This window comes from Henckelia pumila, unplaced genomic scaffold (genome assembly GCF_033568475.1).
Source record: "Henckelia pumila isolate YLH828 unplaced genomic scaffold, ASM3356847v2 CTG_477:::fragment_3, whole genome shotgun sequence".
In the NCBI taxonomy this organism is placed as follows: domain Eukaryota; kingdom Viridiplantae; phylum Streptophyta; class Magnoliopsida; order Lamiales; family Gesneriaceae; genus Henckelia; species Henckelia pumila.
The window spans coordinates 402623-420471 of NW_027331842.1; the positions used below are offsets into that span (position 1 = coordinate 402623).

The 17849-nt window shown below is 33.1% G+C and overlaps 2 protein-coding genes across 2 annotated transcripts; one reads left to right on the forward strand and one right to left on the reverse strand.

Moving 5' to 3' along the window:
* Positions 1-1863: 1863 nt before the first annotated feature.
* Positions 1864-8019, forward strand: LOC140872890 (histidine kinase 5). Its single transcript, XM_073275804.1, has 13 exons — positions 1864-2320; positions 2995-3850; positions 4022-4078; positions 4159-4386; positions 4739-4832; positions 4921-5127; positions 5214-5344; positions 5432-5481; positions 5572-5927; positions 6033-6136; positions 6282-7034; positions 7422-7598; positions 7768-8019. Exons 2-13 carry the CDS (start codon positions 3134-3136, stop codon positions 7888-7890), a joined length of 2997 nt encoding a protein of 998 aa, XP_073131905.1. The 5' UTR covers positions 1864-2320; positions 2995-3133; the 3' UTR covers positions 7891-8019.
* A 1526-nt stretch (positions 8020-9545) lies between these two features.
* Positions 9546-13860, reverse strand: LOC140872844 (glutamate receptor 2.5-like). The gene is made up of 5 exons (XM_073275750.1): positions 13538-13860; positions 11411-12744; positions 11007-11319; positions 10488-10894; positions 9546-10389 (listed from the first exon to the last, which is right to left on the reverse strand). The coding sequence occupies exons 1-5, from the start codon at positions 13809-13811 to the stop codon at positions 9757-9759; spliced, it is 2961 nt and encodes a 986-aa protein (XP_073131851.1). The 5' UTR covers positions 13812-13860; the 3' UTR covers positions 9546-9756.
* Positions 13861-17849: the final 3989 nt, after the last annotated feature.

The following is a 17849-nucleotide window of genomic DNA, read 5'->3' on the forward strand; positions in this document are numbered from 1 at the left end:
AACATGTGTGTAAGATATATAAGTAATTTATATAATTCATAGTCAATATGTTGAACTATTTTATAGTAGAGCTGTCAGCAACAGGAATGCATTGATGCAAATGACCTTTTTATTAATAATTAAACTAAAAGGCAAAGAGAGAACCTTTACAAATTATATTATTCCCAACTTCTCTCATGTCTTTCTCTGTTTCCGAAGGAGAATTGAGGGAGTTGGGTATGGCATATGTTTATATATATATTTTTAATTAAGGGCAAATAATATTTTTATTTTCTAGAAGAATCAAATATATCTATTTTTATGCTATTATTATCTCTTAAAATTAAACGCTTAATTTATATCTCACGATTTTCATATTATTATTATTATTATTATTATTATTATTATTATTATTATTATTATTATATTCAATTTTCTTATCTTTATAATATTATATTGTATTATCAAGACACAATACGACATCGACATTTTTTCTGAATCTAATGACAATAAAAACCATCTACTCCCGAAAACCATAACCAATCACACGATTCTCCAATTTATTTCGTAGAAATATCATAAAAATCTATAATTTAGTTCCTTCAATATATATTTTGTAACTTCGGTCACTACATCAAATTTTTTAGTCCATTATTAATTAATTAATAATGCTCGAACACACAAGCATATATTCGTCCTCGTTGATTTGGACAAAACTCAATTATATCGATTAATATATCAAGGACACCAAATTGTAAATTAATTCTTATTTCTATTTTTATGTTCGTTATTCTAAAATTGTTCATTTTAGTTGCCTCCATAAACCCCACAAAATCATAGCAAACTTTCCAACTTCCATAGTCGTAATATCCTAATAAATTATATTTTTATCTTTTATCTATATTTATGAATTTTAAAATAATTATACACCATAAAATTAAAAAAATTATTTCAAAATAATAAAAAAATATCTTTTATCTGATTTTTTCCATGTTATTATTTTAAATTGCAAAATTACCCGTTAACTTTTACAATTTCATTTTATCAATATTTCAAATTGAAGCATCACGTATCATTAATTTTTACGATTAAGAATTGTGAATACGCATCAAATTAAATAATTATTTAATTATTTAATTCTTAAAAAATACAATAAGACACGGTTATGTTCACCATATTACTAATATATGTATAACTCATCCCATCTCATCCCACGTTCTTCTTATCATATTATTTATCTATATATTAATTATTTATTTTACATCAATCAAATTATTAATTATTTATCTTACATCAATTAAATAATTGAATTTAAATTATTATATTACCTCGTATAAATAATATAATTGTTATTTTATTTATTGTTAAAAAGATTAAAATAGTCATTTAACATTTTTATATAAAATTTAATCAATCAAATCAAATAAACTATAATTTATCAATCAAATTCAATACTATTTTAACTATCATTTTAAATTTATTTTTTATTATATTATATTACTTATTTATGTATTACTTATATCATTAATCAAACTAAACGATGCTTAAGCCCTAAATAAACACGCGTTATATATTAGTTAGTACTATTTAGCGCTGGGCGTTGCCACACGCGCCGTCATATCGTAACCTCATACATGGCGGGGAAGAAAACCCGGAAAAAAGGTCACCCTCTCTCTCTCACACACTACAGAGTCGCAGAAACACACACTTCACCCCCATACTTTGTGTTGATTATTAATAGATAGAATCATTTCATGTATAGATATGTGTGTAAGTACGTATGTACACACACCAATATATAAATATACACACAAAAACAATATTTTAAAAGTCGCCCCATTTTCACCATCAATGCATACCATGAATATAACCAAGAAAATTTACACACAGTAAACACGTAATGTGTGTGTGTTTGAGAGAGAGGTACAGTGTGGAACAGTGAATAAGCAAATATAGAAGAAGGGTAAGCAACCACTTTCTTGCAATATTTTTCACCTCAAATGCACATGGATTCTTGAATTTCTTACTATTATCTCTTTCTGTCACACACAAAGTTTCCATTTTTTGTTTGGGGTTTTTCGTTTTTCTTTATTTTCAACGGCACATGCAATCCTCTGAGTCCTCTTACCAATATACATTTTTCTATTCGCTCAAAAAAAAAAAAAAAAAAAAACTTGGCCCATTAGTATATATTTTTTCTCTGTCTCAGCACCCCATAGAGATTCTTTCAGATCTACAGTGAAAAGTTTTGGGACATCAATGAACTTAAGCTTGCGTTCTTCTTCAATTAGAGAAGTGAATATCATATAGTTCTTGGAATCATCAAAGGTCAGCTTTTCAGGTCAGTTTGATTTGTTTTTTTTTGCATGGGCTTGTGCGTTTTAATCTTTACTCTGATTGGCAATGCGTGTTTTTCTCCATTATCATATCTTTGCTGTGTGGTATTAGAGAAGATCGTTGAATCTGAGTTAACCAACATCTGATTTCAAGTTTGATGTATTTTCATTTTCGTTCCCTGCGAAAAGAGCTGATGTTTTATTGAACTTAGAGCATGTTTTGTTTTATTTTCTGGAATCAAAGTCAACTATGAACGGGGATGAATCAGAAAGAAATAAACAACCTTGATTAATAGTTCTGTTCATTCCATTTGATTCTAATGGAAGTCAAACCTTTTTCTTGAAAAATCAATTTCATTCTCTTCATTTTTGGTATAGAAGTTCATAGCTTATGTATTTGAAAATTTGTGATCGAACTTTTGTTGGGAGAAGGTTGTGGATTTTGACCAAACATCACAATTCTTTTTCTACATCGTTTCACGGGTGGATTTTGTTCAAAGGCATTGGAAAATCTTGATTCTTGATTGATTTATCGAATATTTTTTTCCTCATTTCTGCTCTATTAATCGAAAAGGGACGGCCTTTTTCCATTGTTGATGTTCTAGTCTAGTTTATACTTTTATTTTCCTATCCAACTTTAATCTGAACCGACAGAAATGGATTTTTTCCCGATGTTTAGGCAAAAGCGTCACACGGTGGCAAGAATCAAGCCTTAATGAGATGTAGTGATTGAGTTAGTCTGAATGGTTTCATTGAATTCATAGTGAGAATCGATAGTGGAAAAGTCGTCCCTTAGATTTAGTAAGCTGAACTTGAAAATGGGTTGTGAGATTGAGATCGATCAATCAGAAGACATGGACGTTGTCCTATCGTCGATGTGGCCAGAAGACATAAATGAAGCTGGGAGGCAATTTAACATGGAAAGGCCAGGAGCAGATCAAGATATGTTGGAAGATGTTGTAATTAATAAGGAACCAAAGATAGTTGATTTTAAGCGCCTTATGGAGCTAACAAATTATAGTGACAAGGGTAACTGGCAATTGGCAAATTTAGTTAAGAACTGGGAATATAAGCAGGCTAATGCTGTGCGCCTTCTCAGGGAAGAGCTAGACAACCTTAACAAACAACAGCAAGAAGTTGAACTCAAGAAATTGGAGATATTGGAGGAGCACCGGTTCGAGAAAGACGGATATGGTGGTGATAAGCGCCCCATTTCTATCCTTGATGAAAATTTGAAATATTTATATCAAGATTCTCCTCAGAGGAAGAGTACTGTTATTTTCCGAGATGAGAAAGTAGAATTAGATGCTGAATATGACAGTATAATTTATTGGAAGCAACGTGCCATGAGTTTGGAGAAGCTTCTTGAGGCTAGTATTCGAAGAGAGCAGGTGTTACATGAAAAACTTCAGGAAAGTATCGAAAATCTTGAAAGGCAATCCTCTCCTGTGGAGGAATTATCGCAGGTTTTGGCGAGAGCTGACAATTTCTTGCATTTTGTACTCCAAAATGCACCGGTTGTGATAGGACACCAGGTAAGTTTTTTGTATACATTTGCGTAATAGCTTTACTCTGTTTCGTTTTTGTAAGTTCAGATTAGAATATATTACCATTCATTTGGTTTCAAGAATTGGTTCATATCTTTTACTCATATCACATTCAATGCAAATCATCTTTTTGGGTTTTAATCAAATATGCATTTACAGGATAAAGAAATGCGGTACCGATTCATCTTTAACCATTTCCCAAGTTTGCGTGAAGAGGTAACTATCCCTGATTTCACAAAGCCTATTTAAGAAATTGATTATTCAATCGTACTCAAATTTGTTAGCTGTTTTTACAGGACATAATAGGCAAAACAGATGTAGAGATCTTCAGTGGCGCTGGTGTAAAGGAATCTCAAGATTTTAAAAGAGAAGTTCTTGAAAGAGGATTACCAGCAAAAAGGGAAATCACCTTTGAGACAGAGCTATTTGGTTCGAAAACGTTCTTGATTTATGTGGAACCTGTTTTCAGTAAAGCTGGAGATACAATTGGTGTAAATTATATGGGAATGGAAGTAACTGATCAGGTAATTTCACTTTCTGAACATTTGAGATAGTTTAACCTCCAAACACTCTTTTTACAATACACTAAGTTATGATTAGTGTGCTGCTCATTGCTGTTTATAAAGGGGAAAATAATTTTATTTTGAGTGTTGCAGTGTCATTTTGTAACAATACCAGTTTCCCTTGGGTAGTCACAGTTGCCCGTAGTCGTGACGCTATCTATCTGCAGAGAGTTTGAAACATGGTGCTTAAATTGTTGCCTTTTTTGAAAATTTTGAGTTGCACTATTGTCATTAAATGTAGCCTCTGGTACAGTGCAAGCGCGTCATCCTTTGACTCTTGTTTCTTACTCTTGTGTTTGTGATTGTGCCACAGGTGAGGAAAAGGGAGAAGATTGGAAAGCTCAGAGAGGAAATGGCCGTGCAAAAAGCCAAAGAAACAGAACTCAACAAAACAATACACATAACAGGTTATGCAAAATTCATATTGTGTACTCAAATTCGTATCATTTATAGTTAAAACTCGACCCTCATTTGTCCTTTCTATTGATGTCGCAGAGGAATCAATGCGTGCAAAACAAATGCTAGCAACCATGTCTCATGAGATAAGATCTCCACTATCTGGAGTTGTTAGCATGGCAGAGATTCTTTCCTCGACTAAACTCGAGAAAGAACAGCGACAGATGGTGAACGTAATGCTATCTTCTGGTGATTTAGTTCTTCAGCTGATAAATGACATCCTCGATCTTTCCAAGGTCGAATCAGGTATGACTTTGTAGCTTTTCTTAGCAAATCTTTATCAAGATATATGCTGAAATTCGAATAAATCAATCTGTATCATGTTTATTTAGGAGTTATGAAATTGGAAGCTACAAAGTTTAGACCACGAGAGGTAGTAAAACATGTGCTCCAAACAGCAGCGGCGTCCCTACAGAAGTTCTTAACCTTGGAAGGAAATGTAGCAGATGACGTTCCTGTGGAGGTAATGGATCCTCTTAACTCGAAGCTTATCAAGAATGGCAGGCCTATTTGGTTGTAGGTAGTTAATGAGAGAACTCTTGAAATTCAGGTTATTGGAGACGTACTAAGGATTCGCCAGATTCTTACAAACTTGGTCAGGTAATAAAGTTCGAAACTTCTTTGGATTCTACATATGTTCTATAAAGTCAAACCAAGTTGTAAAGATTTCCAACGTTTAATCTTTAACAGCAATGCCATCAAGTTTACTCATGAAGGCAAGGTTGGAATCAACCTTTGCGTGGTCGCTGAGCCATACAATGTGATCCAACAGGACTCTCAGAAGATTTCTTCAAACCAAACGACTGTCATGGAAAGAACTAGGAATGATTCATCTACATCTCGGGGAAAAGGCGATCAAAATGACAATAAATGTGGAGGTGCAGATTCTGAAGACACGCATCGAGACAGTAAACTAAGTGGTAATCCCAGTGGACCAGTAGATCTTTCGGTTCCAATGGAAGAAGATGAAGAGATTCACCCCAATACCGAAGAACAAGTAGTATGGATTCGTTGTGATGTCTATGACACAGGGATTGGTATACCCGGTAATACTTCAATTGGTGTCCGACTTTCTTGAATAAACATTACTTCAACTTAGGAAATGTAAATGCCGATATATCTTACAACCCTTTCCAATCTTCATGGAACAGAAAACGCTATATCAACTCTGTTCAAGAAATACATGCAAGTTGGTTCGGATACTGCTCGAAAGTATGGAGGAACTGGATTAGGCCTTGCAATCTGCAAACAACTGGTAATATTATCTGAATCTGCGAAATATGTCTCTTCACACAAATTTTGGGATCTTTTTTAGGGATTCTAGACAAATTTTTTCCATTTTGCTTGATTTGAATCCTGAAAAAAGTATTCTAAGAAGTAAATATTCTGTCATTTAACAGGTTGAGCTCATGGGTGGTTATCTTACGGTATCCAGCGTAGAGCATTTTGGATCAACATTCACCTTTATCATACCTTACAAAGTTTCATCGGCCTATGATGGTTCAGATGACCCTGATGAATTATCAGATTTAGACAACCAAGATGTTGCTGACGACGATGATTCAGGTTCAGGTGTTTTCGTGTTTCAACCACGAACTTTGGGTTCTTTATTTTCCTCACAAAGTTCTGGAAGGATTCAAAAATTCACAACAAATTGTCTTGGATTTAAGGCCTCGTATAAGTGTAATGGATTGCTAGAGGATTCCTTGTCCCCTTCTAGTAACATTACATATAAAGAGACCAGTTCGGAAGAAGACACCTGTTCGGCTCAGACTATATCTGAACTTGATGTTAGCTTATGCGAGAACTTGGATTTGGGTGATGCAAATTCAGCAGCAACATATGAACAGAGTAGCAGTGAAATGGATGGTAGAATACAAAAGCATACAGGTGAAGTAAAGGCTAGTGTTCACTCAGGAACACATCAGGCACCGGTTCCGACTGAGAGAAATTCTGAGTGTTCTTCAAGTAACAGTCCAGAGATCCTCAAATCTGAGTTGAAACCAAAGATTCTTCTTGTTGAAGATAACAAGATTAATGTGATGGTAACAAAGTCGATGATGAAGCAGTTAGGCCACAGCATTGATGTGGTAAACAATGGTGCAGAAGCGGTTCGTGCGGTTCAACAGCAAGATTTTGATCTGATTCTAATGGTAAGAACAAAATATTGTTGAACTATAAATACTACTGTAACTTTTATCTCGCGTAAAGTTTGAGGTTTCAAGAATCAGAAAAAGAGGCCACAAATTTGCATCAAATAGACACGATCCACTTGGTGCTGCCACGTACGGCCGTACCAACATATACATGTATGTCTTGGATATTAGTTTCGAGTATGCAGTCCTCATTGTATAAATTACTGTGAGGAGGCTTGTTCAAGTACAAGCACTTCTGTTAGAACACATTTTATGAGTTTTGGCTTTTTGGAACATAGTTTTTTCTAGCAATAGAAGATTCAGAACAAAGTTGACTCTTGAAATTCTTACATGCATCTACTGTTTTGTACTAACACACCAGAAAATGTGAAACTATTTTCGCAGGATGTATGCATGCCAGTGATGGATGGTCTTCAAGCTACAAGATTGATTCGATCTTTTGAGGAGACCGGGAGTTGGGAAGATGCAGTTAAGGCAGGAATTGATGTACAGTCGCCACCATCACATTCTTCACCAAATTCTGGGATAGAAAAATCAAGAAAAAGGATCCCTATCATCGCGGTAAGCACTCGACTTCTCTTAGCCCCAGCAACTGCTATATTTTTCATACCATTCAGCATAAAGTTACCTCGGTATCAAGTCACCATACATGCTAGTTCAGATTGATTTTGAACATCCTCAATTGGGTCCGAGTCGTTTTTTTAGAAACACGAATGTTGTTCTTTTGCAGATGACTGCAAATGCTTTATCAGAGAGTGGAAACGAGTGCTTTGCAAATGGTATGGATTCATTTGTGTCAAAGCCGGTTACTTTCCAAAACTTGAAACAATGTCTAAGCCAATATTTACCATAGCCAAAGTTATAAATATGCATGAATCTTGTAAATGAACTAGCTAACAAAGTTTTGACGTCATGTATAGTGTTTGTTTTTCGAAAAGAAACTCAACAATTAGAGTTTCTGTTCATGTACACAGATCTTTCATTGGAGGAAGATTAGTCATTTTAATAGAGGAAAGTTTTGAGTTGTAAAAAAGTTGACATATATATTATGCTCTAAAAAAGTTGAAATTTTAGAGGACTAAAATTTATGAATTCTTTTCATCAAAGGAATGCCCCGCCTGCACGGCACTCATTTTGGTTTGGTACAATAATGTTAGAACAATATATAATTATATATATATGATACATAATTTATTTGAGGAAGAAGCCACTAACAATAGCATTATAGCAAGACAAGCAACAGTCCTCTATCAATCTTAAGGAAAATAATTCCATTCTTATATTTATTCTTTAGTAAATTTTGCTGAACATAACCACAAAATTCACCGCTTAAAGTCAGATTAGAAATAAAAGAAGGCGAAGGTATATAACCAGGCAATGCTTATCTCTTCACACACATTCACATCCACAACATGCATTGTTTTCTCTCTCTCTCTCTCTCTCTCTCAATTACAATAATCAATAAATCACAATAATTTTCAGTTGAGAATGTACGTATTTTTTGTTTTAAAAAAAAATCTATATGCTATTGTTTATTTTATATTATTCACAAATGCATGTTGATATATGTGTGCGTGTGTGTTTGTGTGTATGCAGCTGCCAGCTATCTTTTGGAAAATTTTATTTGCAAAAAAAAGATGGTTTCATTTAATTATCGACCGTTCATTTTCGTGTAAATACAAAAAACGATACATATTTAATGATCACATAATAATTAATCGATAATTTATTCTGTATTTACTTTTGAATTTTACATTCGTTTGGCTAATAATTATAAATGTGCTTTACGTAAACTTATAGTACTTAAGGTAATATTCAAATTTTCGAAAAAAAAGAAAGAAAAAAGGTAATATTCAATGACAGTGAAAATTCTTGGCCATATTCGTGTTCAATATATTATGTCATTAAAAATTTCAAAAAAAATCTAAAAAAATTGGCAATAGTATACAGAACAATTTGTTGCGAATGTATGGAAAATCCTGGAGCGATTTAATCCACGCGAACAAAATTTTCCATTTTAACGTAAAAAACGAAAAAAAAAAATGCATATAGATATTAAGAATAAATATTATTTACTATATTCAGTATTATTATTTGTTCGGAAAATCCCATTGCATATTGTTAATACATGATAATAGAATAATTTCACTCTCCTTATTTGATATTATCACGTGTATAATGAAAAAATAAGGTAGAATTAATGTCGTTCTATATGAAAAAATCAGTCATCGCGCTTATCGAACTTCATCAAGTATTTCCTTGAAATCTATTATTATTATTTTCTAAATATCCGAATGCCAAATGTAGAATAAGACACTAATTGTTTTTCTTAAAAAAAAAAAAAAAGAGTTTTTGATCAAGGGTTATAATTGATATTAGTTATTTACATTTGGTCAATTTTTCATTTTGAAAAATGACCCTCCTTGTATTTTTCAGGGGTATTTATTTATCTTATCCTGGCCAATCAGGACCATTTTCCCATTCATCTTATTCCAAATTAGTTCTTAGAACTAATTAATATATTCTCGGGTTTGAAAATGTAGCAAAGAATGGTGGAAGCAGACATTGTTCTAAAACAAACTATTTATCTATGTATTTGGGATCAAACTTCAAATCCTATTGAAGACATTTGTTGAATCAGATAAGCCATTGAAATGACCACAAATGAAATCAGTAGACTTTCATATGAAAATACTATCCCTTCCATTATTTCTTAATCCTAACCAGCCAACCTCTCCTTGTTCTGCTTTGAATCAACAAGCTCAATTTCCTGAGGTGGCTCTGTTACACCTTCACTTTGCGAATTTGGTCTGGGACTTACTTGATGATCAGTTGCTGTCTGAAAATGATCCGGACTCGGGTAGCTAGCAGTAGTTGGAGAAATCATCGAAAAAGTCGATGGACTCTGCAGACAATTTACAGCAGGTGATTGCAATGCTGATCTCTTCATACAGTCACATCCACAACATGCATTGTTTTCTATTTCTCTTATTTCAATGCCCTTGAAAGTGTGAGAACTGAGATCTCTGTGGTTAAATCTTCTATATAACTCCACAATCTTGCTGTATACTGTTGCGTCCGGATCAGAACGTTGAATGACACCCCAATTATTATGGAGGAATTTAATCATGTAAATCGTAAAGGCGGCCACCATGGCTATTCCCACGATTAAAAAGAGACCCCAGAAGCTTTCCAGCCCCAAACTATTGGATGAAAACGAGGTACTGGAGTCTGGACATGTGGTCTGATCTCCAAACCATTTTGTCTCTATCTTCGTCATCTTTTCACTCTCCGTCACGTTTAAAATTGACCTGGAAACATCAGGTACTAGAGGAGAGCCTATCGGAAAGACCTGCGTAGAAAAGAAGAGAAAAAATCATGTCAAAATGTAATGCAGGCCCATTATATATATGTACCACATATCAAAGATAGTAGAGGAAGTTTGCGTACAAAGCCGAAGCCATCAGCCTTATATGTTGGGCCAACCATGGTGTATCTGGAACAGTATTTGTTGAGAAACAACTTAATGTAAGGGGTCTCGTCAAACGCAGCAGCTATACCCCCGCGTCCACTCCCTTTGGAGAAAAGCTCATCCATTTCTTCTGGAGAGTTGTAAGTCAAAAGCCTTGACTCATCAAAGTTCATGCTTATAAGAAGTCCATAAACAAATGATCCCTTTTGGTATCCAACGTATGCATTGCTTTTTAGAAGTTCGTTAACATCAGTTATCGTAGGCTGCAGCTGCTGAACTGTTAACATGGATGTAAGACTGGCGGTGTAGCTTTGTGTTAGTATTAGAACCACCAAAAACCATATGATCAGCACAAACCTAGACAAGTTGCTTATCACCCTCTCCTCTGTAGAAAAAAAGGTCAAATTTATTTGTGATATGTCTATATATTTTAACTTCAGTTTATGAATTGCATGGATGTATATATATATATATTGATTCCAATGCTGTTAACTTACTATGAGCAAAGACCATGGTCGAAAAGGCGAACCAGAATATCATGCCTACTTGATGCCAAGGAGGGCCCCTAAAATCTTCATTGATTCGATGTTCAAGAATCCAAATCAATGTGCCAATGAAGACAAATGAACAAAAACTTGTCAACCAAAGTTCCCAAGTAAGTGGCCTCAAAAACACCCATGCATTTTTGCTCTTATCGTCTTCAATTGGTACAACCATTGAAACGCCAGATTCTGTGTATGGTAAAGTGAAGTCGATGTACTGCGACCTATTAGCCACAATAGTTACATCTCCAGCAACGGCATCGAAATTCTGTAGATTATCAGAAGAAATTTAACATCCAAAAATTCAAAAAGAAAATTCTACCATGCTTCCTAGCTGGCTAGGCAGCGGAAATACTTACCCCAAGGAATACTTGATAAGCCAAATCATTGTAACTTCCTGCACTATGGTGATCAGGTTTTGCAAACGGAATGTATTCATATGGTACACCATACGGTAGATTTGCCATCACTGCATCGAAAACATCTATGCAGAAGCCTTCAACTTCTGTTGAATTATCAGCATTCCAAGTGACACGAAGGAATTCTGTGAAACCATCTTTCATAGGTACTCCAATTTTCAGCACCTTTCCATTTGTTGGTACCACCCAACCCTTTGGTGGAGACATCTTGTCTCCTGGCCAAATGATCGACCCAAAACTAGACTTGGAAATTGAATAAGACGTCGTGTTGGTGAAGTTAAGTTCTCGGACTAGCCCATTATCTTGTGTCCAGTATCCCACCACCCGAGCTCCTGGACCGACCAGATTCACTATTTCATAAGGAGGTGATTGGAGTTGGCCATCAACTAACTGAAAGTTCCCCGAAAGACCTGTGAAATTTGTTCTTGACAAAGCTTCAACGAGATTCGGCCCAGCAGTAAAGACAGGAAAGACATCAAGATCTGTGGATTTTCTTGAAATGTTTGTGCTCACAAATGTAGCATTTTCTTGTATTATTTTCTCTACAGCTATGGCAATTGCTTTGGCCGAATCATATGCCCATAACCCGAACATGTTCAAACCTGAATCAATGGCGGTGGAGTTGTTCTGTGGTAGCCTCTTCTTGTACCTAATTCTGAAGTTATCAAGTTCATCTGTCTGAGGAGTATGAGGTCGTACTCCTAACACTCCTAACATCAACCCCATGACAGACGGATCGATCGAATCCAACTCATAAGCCATGCCATCTGTTATGATCCACACATAGCCATCACTCATCATTCCTAGTTGCTTGGCCTTGGAGAAGAGACGAGAACCAAGATCCGTGAGCATATGTACCACAAATACTCTAGTCTGCATAGTCATCAACTTATAGAGCTCCGCGACAATCTGATCATCCGTTGCCTTTGATGGGATGACACTTCTGTAAGGTATGTGAGCATTTAAACTTTCCAAGGCATCAACTAAAGATGGTATGATCCCTTCTCCAAATTCGTTGTCGACGTAGATAGGAACTACCTCTCTCCATCCAAAGGCTTGGATGATGGCACTTATGGCTTGTACTTGGGATGAGTCATTTAGAGTGGCACGAAAGAAGTAAGGGCTTCGAACCGATGAAAGGGAAGGACTAGAGGCTGAAAACGTTATGATGGGAACTTGTGCTTCGTCTCCAAGAGCAATCAAGAAATTGGTCTGCATGGAAGATAAGGGGCCTATGATTGCTTCTACCTCAACATTCTTGAGCAGGTCTAAAGCTGCATTCATGCAGAAGAAAACTCAATATATTACTTTCAGACAAACGATCGATGGATACCAAATTGTGGTGGCATATGTTTAAATATTAAATTACTATAGCAGATATTGTTTCCTTTTTGTAAATTCCAAGTCTACAAAATCAAGGCATCAGAAGGGTAAATATTTTTAGTCCTAGAAAACAAGAGAATATATACTTTGATTTTTCAACATACATTCAACACGTTAGGAATGAAAGGATGCAAATAAATTGTTTTAGCCAGCATGAATTAAGCTAAAAAATGAACTACTCTTACGATTACCGATATGTATGTACAAGTAATATTGATTGGAATGGGTCAATAATACACTTTATTAACAATCTCATGATTTCCAAAATTTTATTTGCGCATATTGATTATTGCAAGTAATAATATATTAACCTTTCGTTCAAACTATATATGTATATATATATATATAAACCTTGCAAGCTAAGTGTGTCAAACGTTTAATGGCATATATGCATGAGTTTATTAAGCCAGTTGTCACTTGAAAATTCAATCAATATATTGAGATTCCTTTTAAGAGTTGACTTGGAACAAGAAAAAAAACCCAGGTAACGTAACCATTAGACCCCTAAACCATTGCAGAGAAGTATATGACCAAATTAAACAACAATCAATCAAACATCTCAGTGAGAATATATATCCCTTCATCCCAAATTTGATATATTAATATCGCATACGGTTTCATTTCATTAATTTTAGAGGATGAAATTTAAACAACATATATATAATCATCAGTTTGAGATAATACCTGCAGCAGCTGCCCCAACAACAGTAGTCTTGGAATCTCTGCTGTATAGAACAACTCTAGTCTTGTAATGTCCATTTGCAGCATAAAAGTCTGATAGAGCCATCGATATACACTTGAAACTCATTTGTCCAACATCGATATCCATGTCTACAACGATTCCGATTCTCACTGGGATCACCTTTTTTTGAGCCATGCACATATTCGTCGCCAAAATCTTGAAAAACAAGATGAAGATGATGATCAAGAGTAAGTTTCGGCGGCTCAAAGCCTCCATTTTCTGAAGTTGATTTAGGAGTTGGCGCCGAGTGATATTGGTCTCTGGTTTTATACTGCAAGCTCTTTTGAGTAAACATCATATATATATATATATATGTCACGTCCACAAGAAATACACGCACTTTGTAGGACCCTAAAAATATTACTTAATTTCTGATTATGCAAAAATTGGATTTGTGGTAAGAGCAAGAGACGAGTGAGATCAGTAAGAGAGTAGCCATTAGAGAAATATTAATAGGACAAGTAGCTTCGCACCGCGTTCACGTAATTAATTTATACAAAAAAAATTATGCTACATGTATACAAAAGATTACACGTTGGATTACATATTACGTTTGAATTTATATAATTATTCTACATGCATTTTTTAGAGATTTTTCTAAATAAAATGCAAGGATAATTTTATAATTTCAAATGCAATGTGTAATCCAACGTGTAATTTTTCGTGTGCATATGGCATTTCCAAAAAAAAAAAAAGCCTCGACTTTTTCGTGTTTTTTTTTCCCAATCGACCCATAGATGCCATGAAAATGAATAATTTTAACATGAAAAGTAATATATTTGATGAGTTTAGCTGGGTCGAGAATATATATATATATATATATATATATATATATATATATATATATATATATATATATATATATAAAATATTTGATGAGTTTAGCTGGGTCGAGAAGTCGTGAGACATGAGTTTGTGGTTATTTATAGAGATTTATTTTTTTATAATCAGATGTCATTGACTTAAAAAAGTCAATGTAAAATATTATTTGTGACATAAATTATGGATAAAGAAAAGAGATTAATACAAAAGCCAAAAAAATAAATATATATTGAACATAAAAATTTATTTAAAATCATTTCACGAGTTAATTTTGTGCGATGAAGATCTTATTTGAGTTAATTATTAAATATTATTATTTTTTATGTAAAAAATATTATTTTTTATTATAAAAATATATGATTGTCGCAGGGGCAGGCAGGGCCCATGTCCAGGGTGGGGCCCCATATGTATCAAAAAAAATTTATTATAGATATATATTATAAATATTATGTATTAATGTAGTTTAATTAATTATTATTATATTATATTAGTTATTAAAAAAATCGAAGCTTATTTATACGTCGTCAACAACAAATTAGCTATCACCCAAATTAATATGTTCAATTTTCGCTTCGTTCACCTCTCAATTTGGCGTTTTTTGTCGTCGACCATCAATTTTCATTGTCGAAACCTTGATCATTGACATTTTTGGCATTGAGTTTTATAGCTTGATGTTCGACTAATTTTCTTTTGATCTCTGTGTACGTTAAAATTTGACTTATTACTCGTTCAATTTATTTTTGATTTAATGTTATATTTTAATATTTATAGTTAATTTCATGTCGCGCTTGAAAATTATGAATTGAAATTTGAAGGTACGAATTTCGAAACTTAATTTTGAAAATTGGGAATTTTATTTAATTTATCTTTAATAACTAAATTAACTGCTTTTAAATTAAATTAGCACTTAAATTGTGAGTTTTGATGGTTCAATGTGATTTTTTTTATAATTTTATAATTATATTCACAAAATATGAAGATAATTTCGTATAGCTCGATTATATTTGATTTTTTAAATGGAATTTGATATTTACAGTCTATTTTATGTTACCTACATTCCAATTCATGTGTAGAATAAAGCGCAAATTTATTTACAAATAAAGTGAAAATAACAAAAAATGAAATGTAAATATCAACTTTTTTTTTAAATAAATTAATGTAAGAAAATCTTTCTTTAATCTTCGCCCGAGCCTCATGTTCCTTTGGACCACCCATGAATTATCGCATCTAATGGATAAAGATTCGTGATACTCTTTCTCACAAGAAACTATTCTATATAGAGAAGCCAGATTTCAGTATGAGACGACAAAGAATTCTAAATAATTTCATTCTCAAAAAAAATGAGAAGAGTTACTAATTTTTCCTGATTAATTTTAATGATCGAGTATATATACTAGTTGACTTGAATTAAATTCAAGAGTCGTGGTGACATTAATGTTCCTCGACGCGTAATGAACGAATTAGGAATTCATCAACCACCAATGATCGATTTTAGTTTAGTATTCATTTCAAGCTACTCGTCTACGTACTACTAGTATTGACTACTTCAAAGGATTAATTAAATCTTAACATTTGACACCGCGAAATGTCGTAGTCATATCAGTATTTTCATAACTAGACCGGTGATCGAACCGATCTACCTAAAAAAAATGGTCCAATCGATCGGACTGTTTTAACCGGACGGTCCAACCAGAAAACAGTTTATATAATATAATACAATAAATAATATATTTTGAATTTTAAAAACTCAAAAATATATTTAAATAGACAAAAAAATATATATTTATCATAATTTGAAATCTAAATAAAAATGTTAATATATTCAAAATATCAATTATAGTTATAAATTATTTAAATAATGAAATATTTAATTTTAAAAAAACAAATAACTATTAAAATAAATTTTTTTAATGAAGTAAAATTTTTAAATAATAATGTATATACATAAAAAAAATTAAATTTAAAGTTTTAAAAATAAAAATTTAAATTTTCAAAAAAAAAATAAAAAAAAATTCGGAAAACCGGTTCAACCGGTTGAACCGGTTTTTCGGTTATTGACCGGTCCAACCGGTTCTTGACCGGTTTTGACCGGTTGGACCGGTTTTCCGGTTCTTAGGAGAGAACCGAACCGGACCGGCGACCAGTTCCCGGTCGAACCGGTCGAATCGGCCGGTCCGGTCCGATTTTAATAACACTGAGTCATATATAAGATATATGAAGGAGAATTAATAGTAATAACAATATCCTGTTAATCACAATATATTCGAAATTTTATTGGTCATCTCCTAATCAATAGATCTTCGAATAGATCCTGTTTGTACAGTCGTTTTTTTTAACTAAATTTTTTTTAAGAATAAAAAAAAAAAAAAATTTGAAAAGGAAGGGGAAAAAACTAAACTTTTGATATGGGGTATTTTGAGAATGTTGAAATTGGACATAAAAAAAACAGAGAAGGAAAAAAAAATATAAAAAGAGAGAGGAAAAAAAAGGCAAAAGGGGGGAAAAAAGTGAAAAAAAAAAAGAATGGCGAAATTGTTTTACCACACAGACAAGTGTGCACGCTTAATATATAATTAATTAATACATGTCATCTGTTAGTTATTCATTGCTCTATAATTAATTAATACTTTATTTTTTATTTTCTTTCGAATTTGCATTCCTTTGTGGCTATTAATTATAAATATGGTTTATTTAAACTTATAGTAAGGCAATCAATGAGCGCGAAAAAGCTTGGTCATATTCGTGCTCAATAGTCAATATTAATATGTTATTAAAAAGTTCCAAAAAAAATCATGTTAATCGTATCGGCTAATTCTGTAGCGCATCATATGACTTGTTTTGCTTCTTCCTCCCACTCATCTTTTATTTCGATGAATGACGAGTTTCCTTCGTGGTTGGTTAGGTTTGTAACGGATGATTATATTCAATAAATTTACAAGTTTTACCTCAAAAAAAAATTAAAAAAAATCTAGAAGAAATGGAAATAATATACAGAGCGAATTTATAGAAAATCCGGGAGCGATTTAATCGATACAAACAAAATTTTATATTTTAACATAAAAAGGAAAAAAAATTATGTAGATGGATAATAAAAATAAATATTATTTTCTAAATGTCATACTCAGTATTATTATTTATTCGACGAATCGCATCGCATATTGTAAATACATGGAAATAGACTAATTTCACACACCTTATATTGATATTACGCGCGCGTGTATAATGAAATATATGGTAAGATGCCGCTTTATATAAACAAATTAGTCGGTCGTCGCTTACACAACATTATCAATTATTTCCTAATAACCACTAGTAATGTATATATTGTATCTTTATCACTATTTTTCTAAATATTCGATTGCCTTCGAGTTTTCGAAGAATGGATCAAATATGTATATCCTGCATTTTTATGCTCTGGAGATTATTTTACAA

Coding starts and splice junctions, on each gene's coding strand:
- LOC140872890 (XM_073275804.1), top strand. CDS start 3,134: ATGGGTTGTGAGATTGAGATCGATCAATCAGAAGACATGGACGTTGTC. Junction 4,387..4,738: donor GAATGGAAGTAACTGATCAG/GTAATTTCACTT, acceptor ATTGTGCCACAG/GTGAGGAAAAGGGAGAAGAT. Junction 7,035..7,421: donor ATTTTGATCTGATTCTAATG/GTAAGAACAAAA, acceptor CTATTTTCGCAG/GATGTATGCATGCCAGTGAT.
- LOC140872844 (XM_073275750.1), bottom strand. CDS start 13,811: ATGGAGGCTTTGAGCCGCCGAAACTTACTCTTGATCATCATCTTCATC. Junction 12,745..13,537: donor TGTTGGGGCAGCTGCTGCAG/GTATTATCTCAA, acceptor GCATGAATGCAG/CTTTAGACCTGCTCAAGAAT. Junction 10,390..10,487: donor AGGCTGATGGCTTCGGCTTT/GTACGCAAACTT, acceptor TTTTCTACGCAG/GTCTTTCCGATAGGCTCTCC.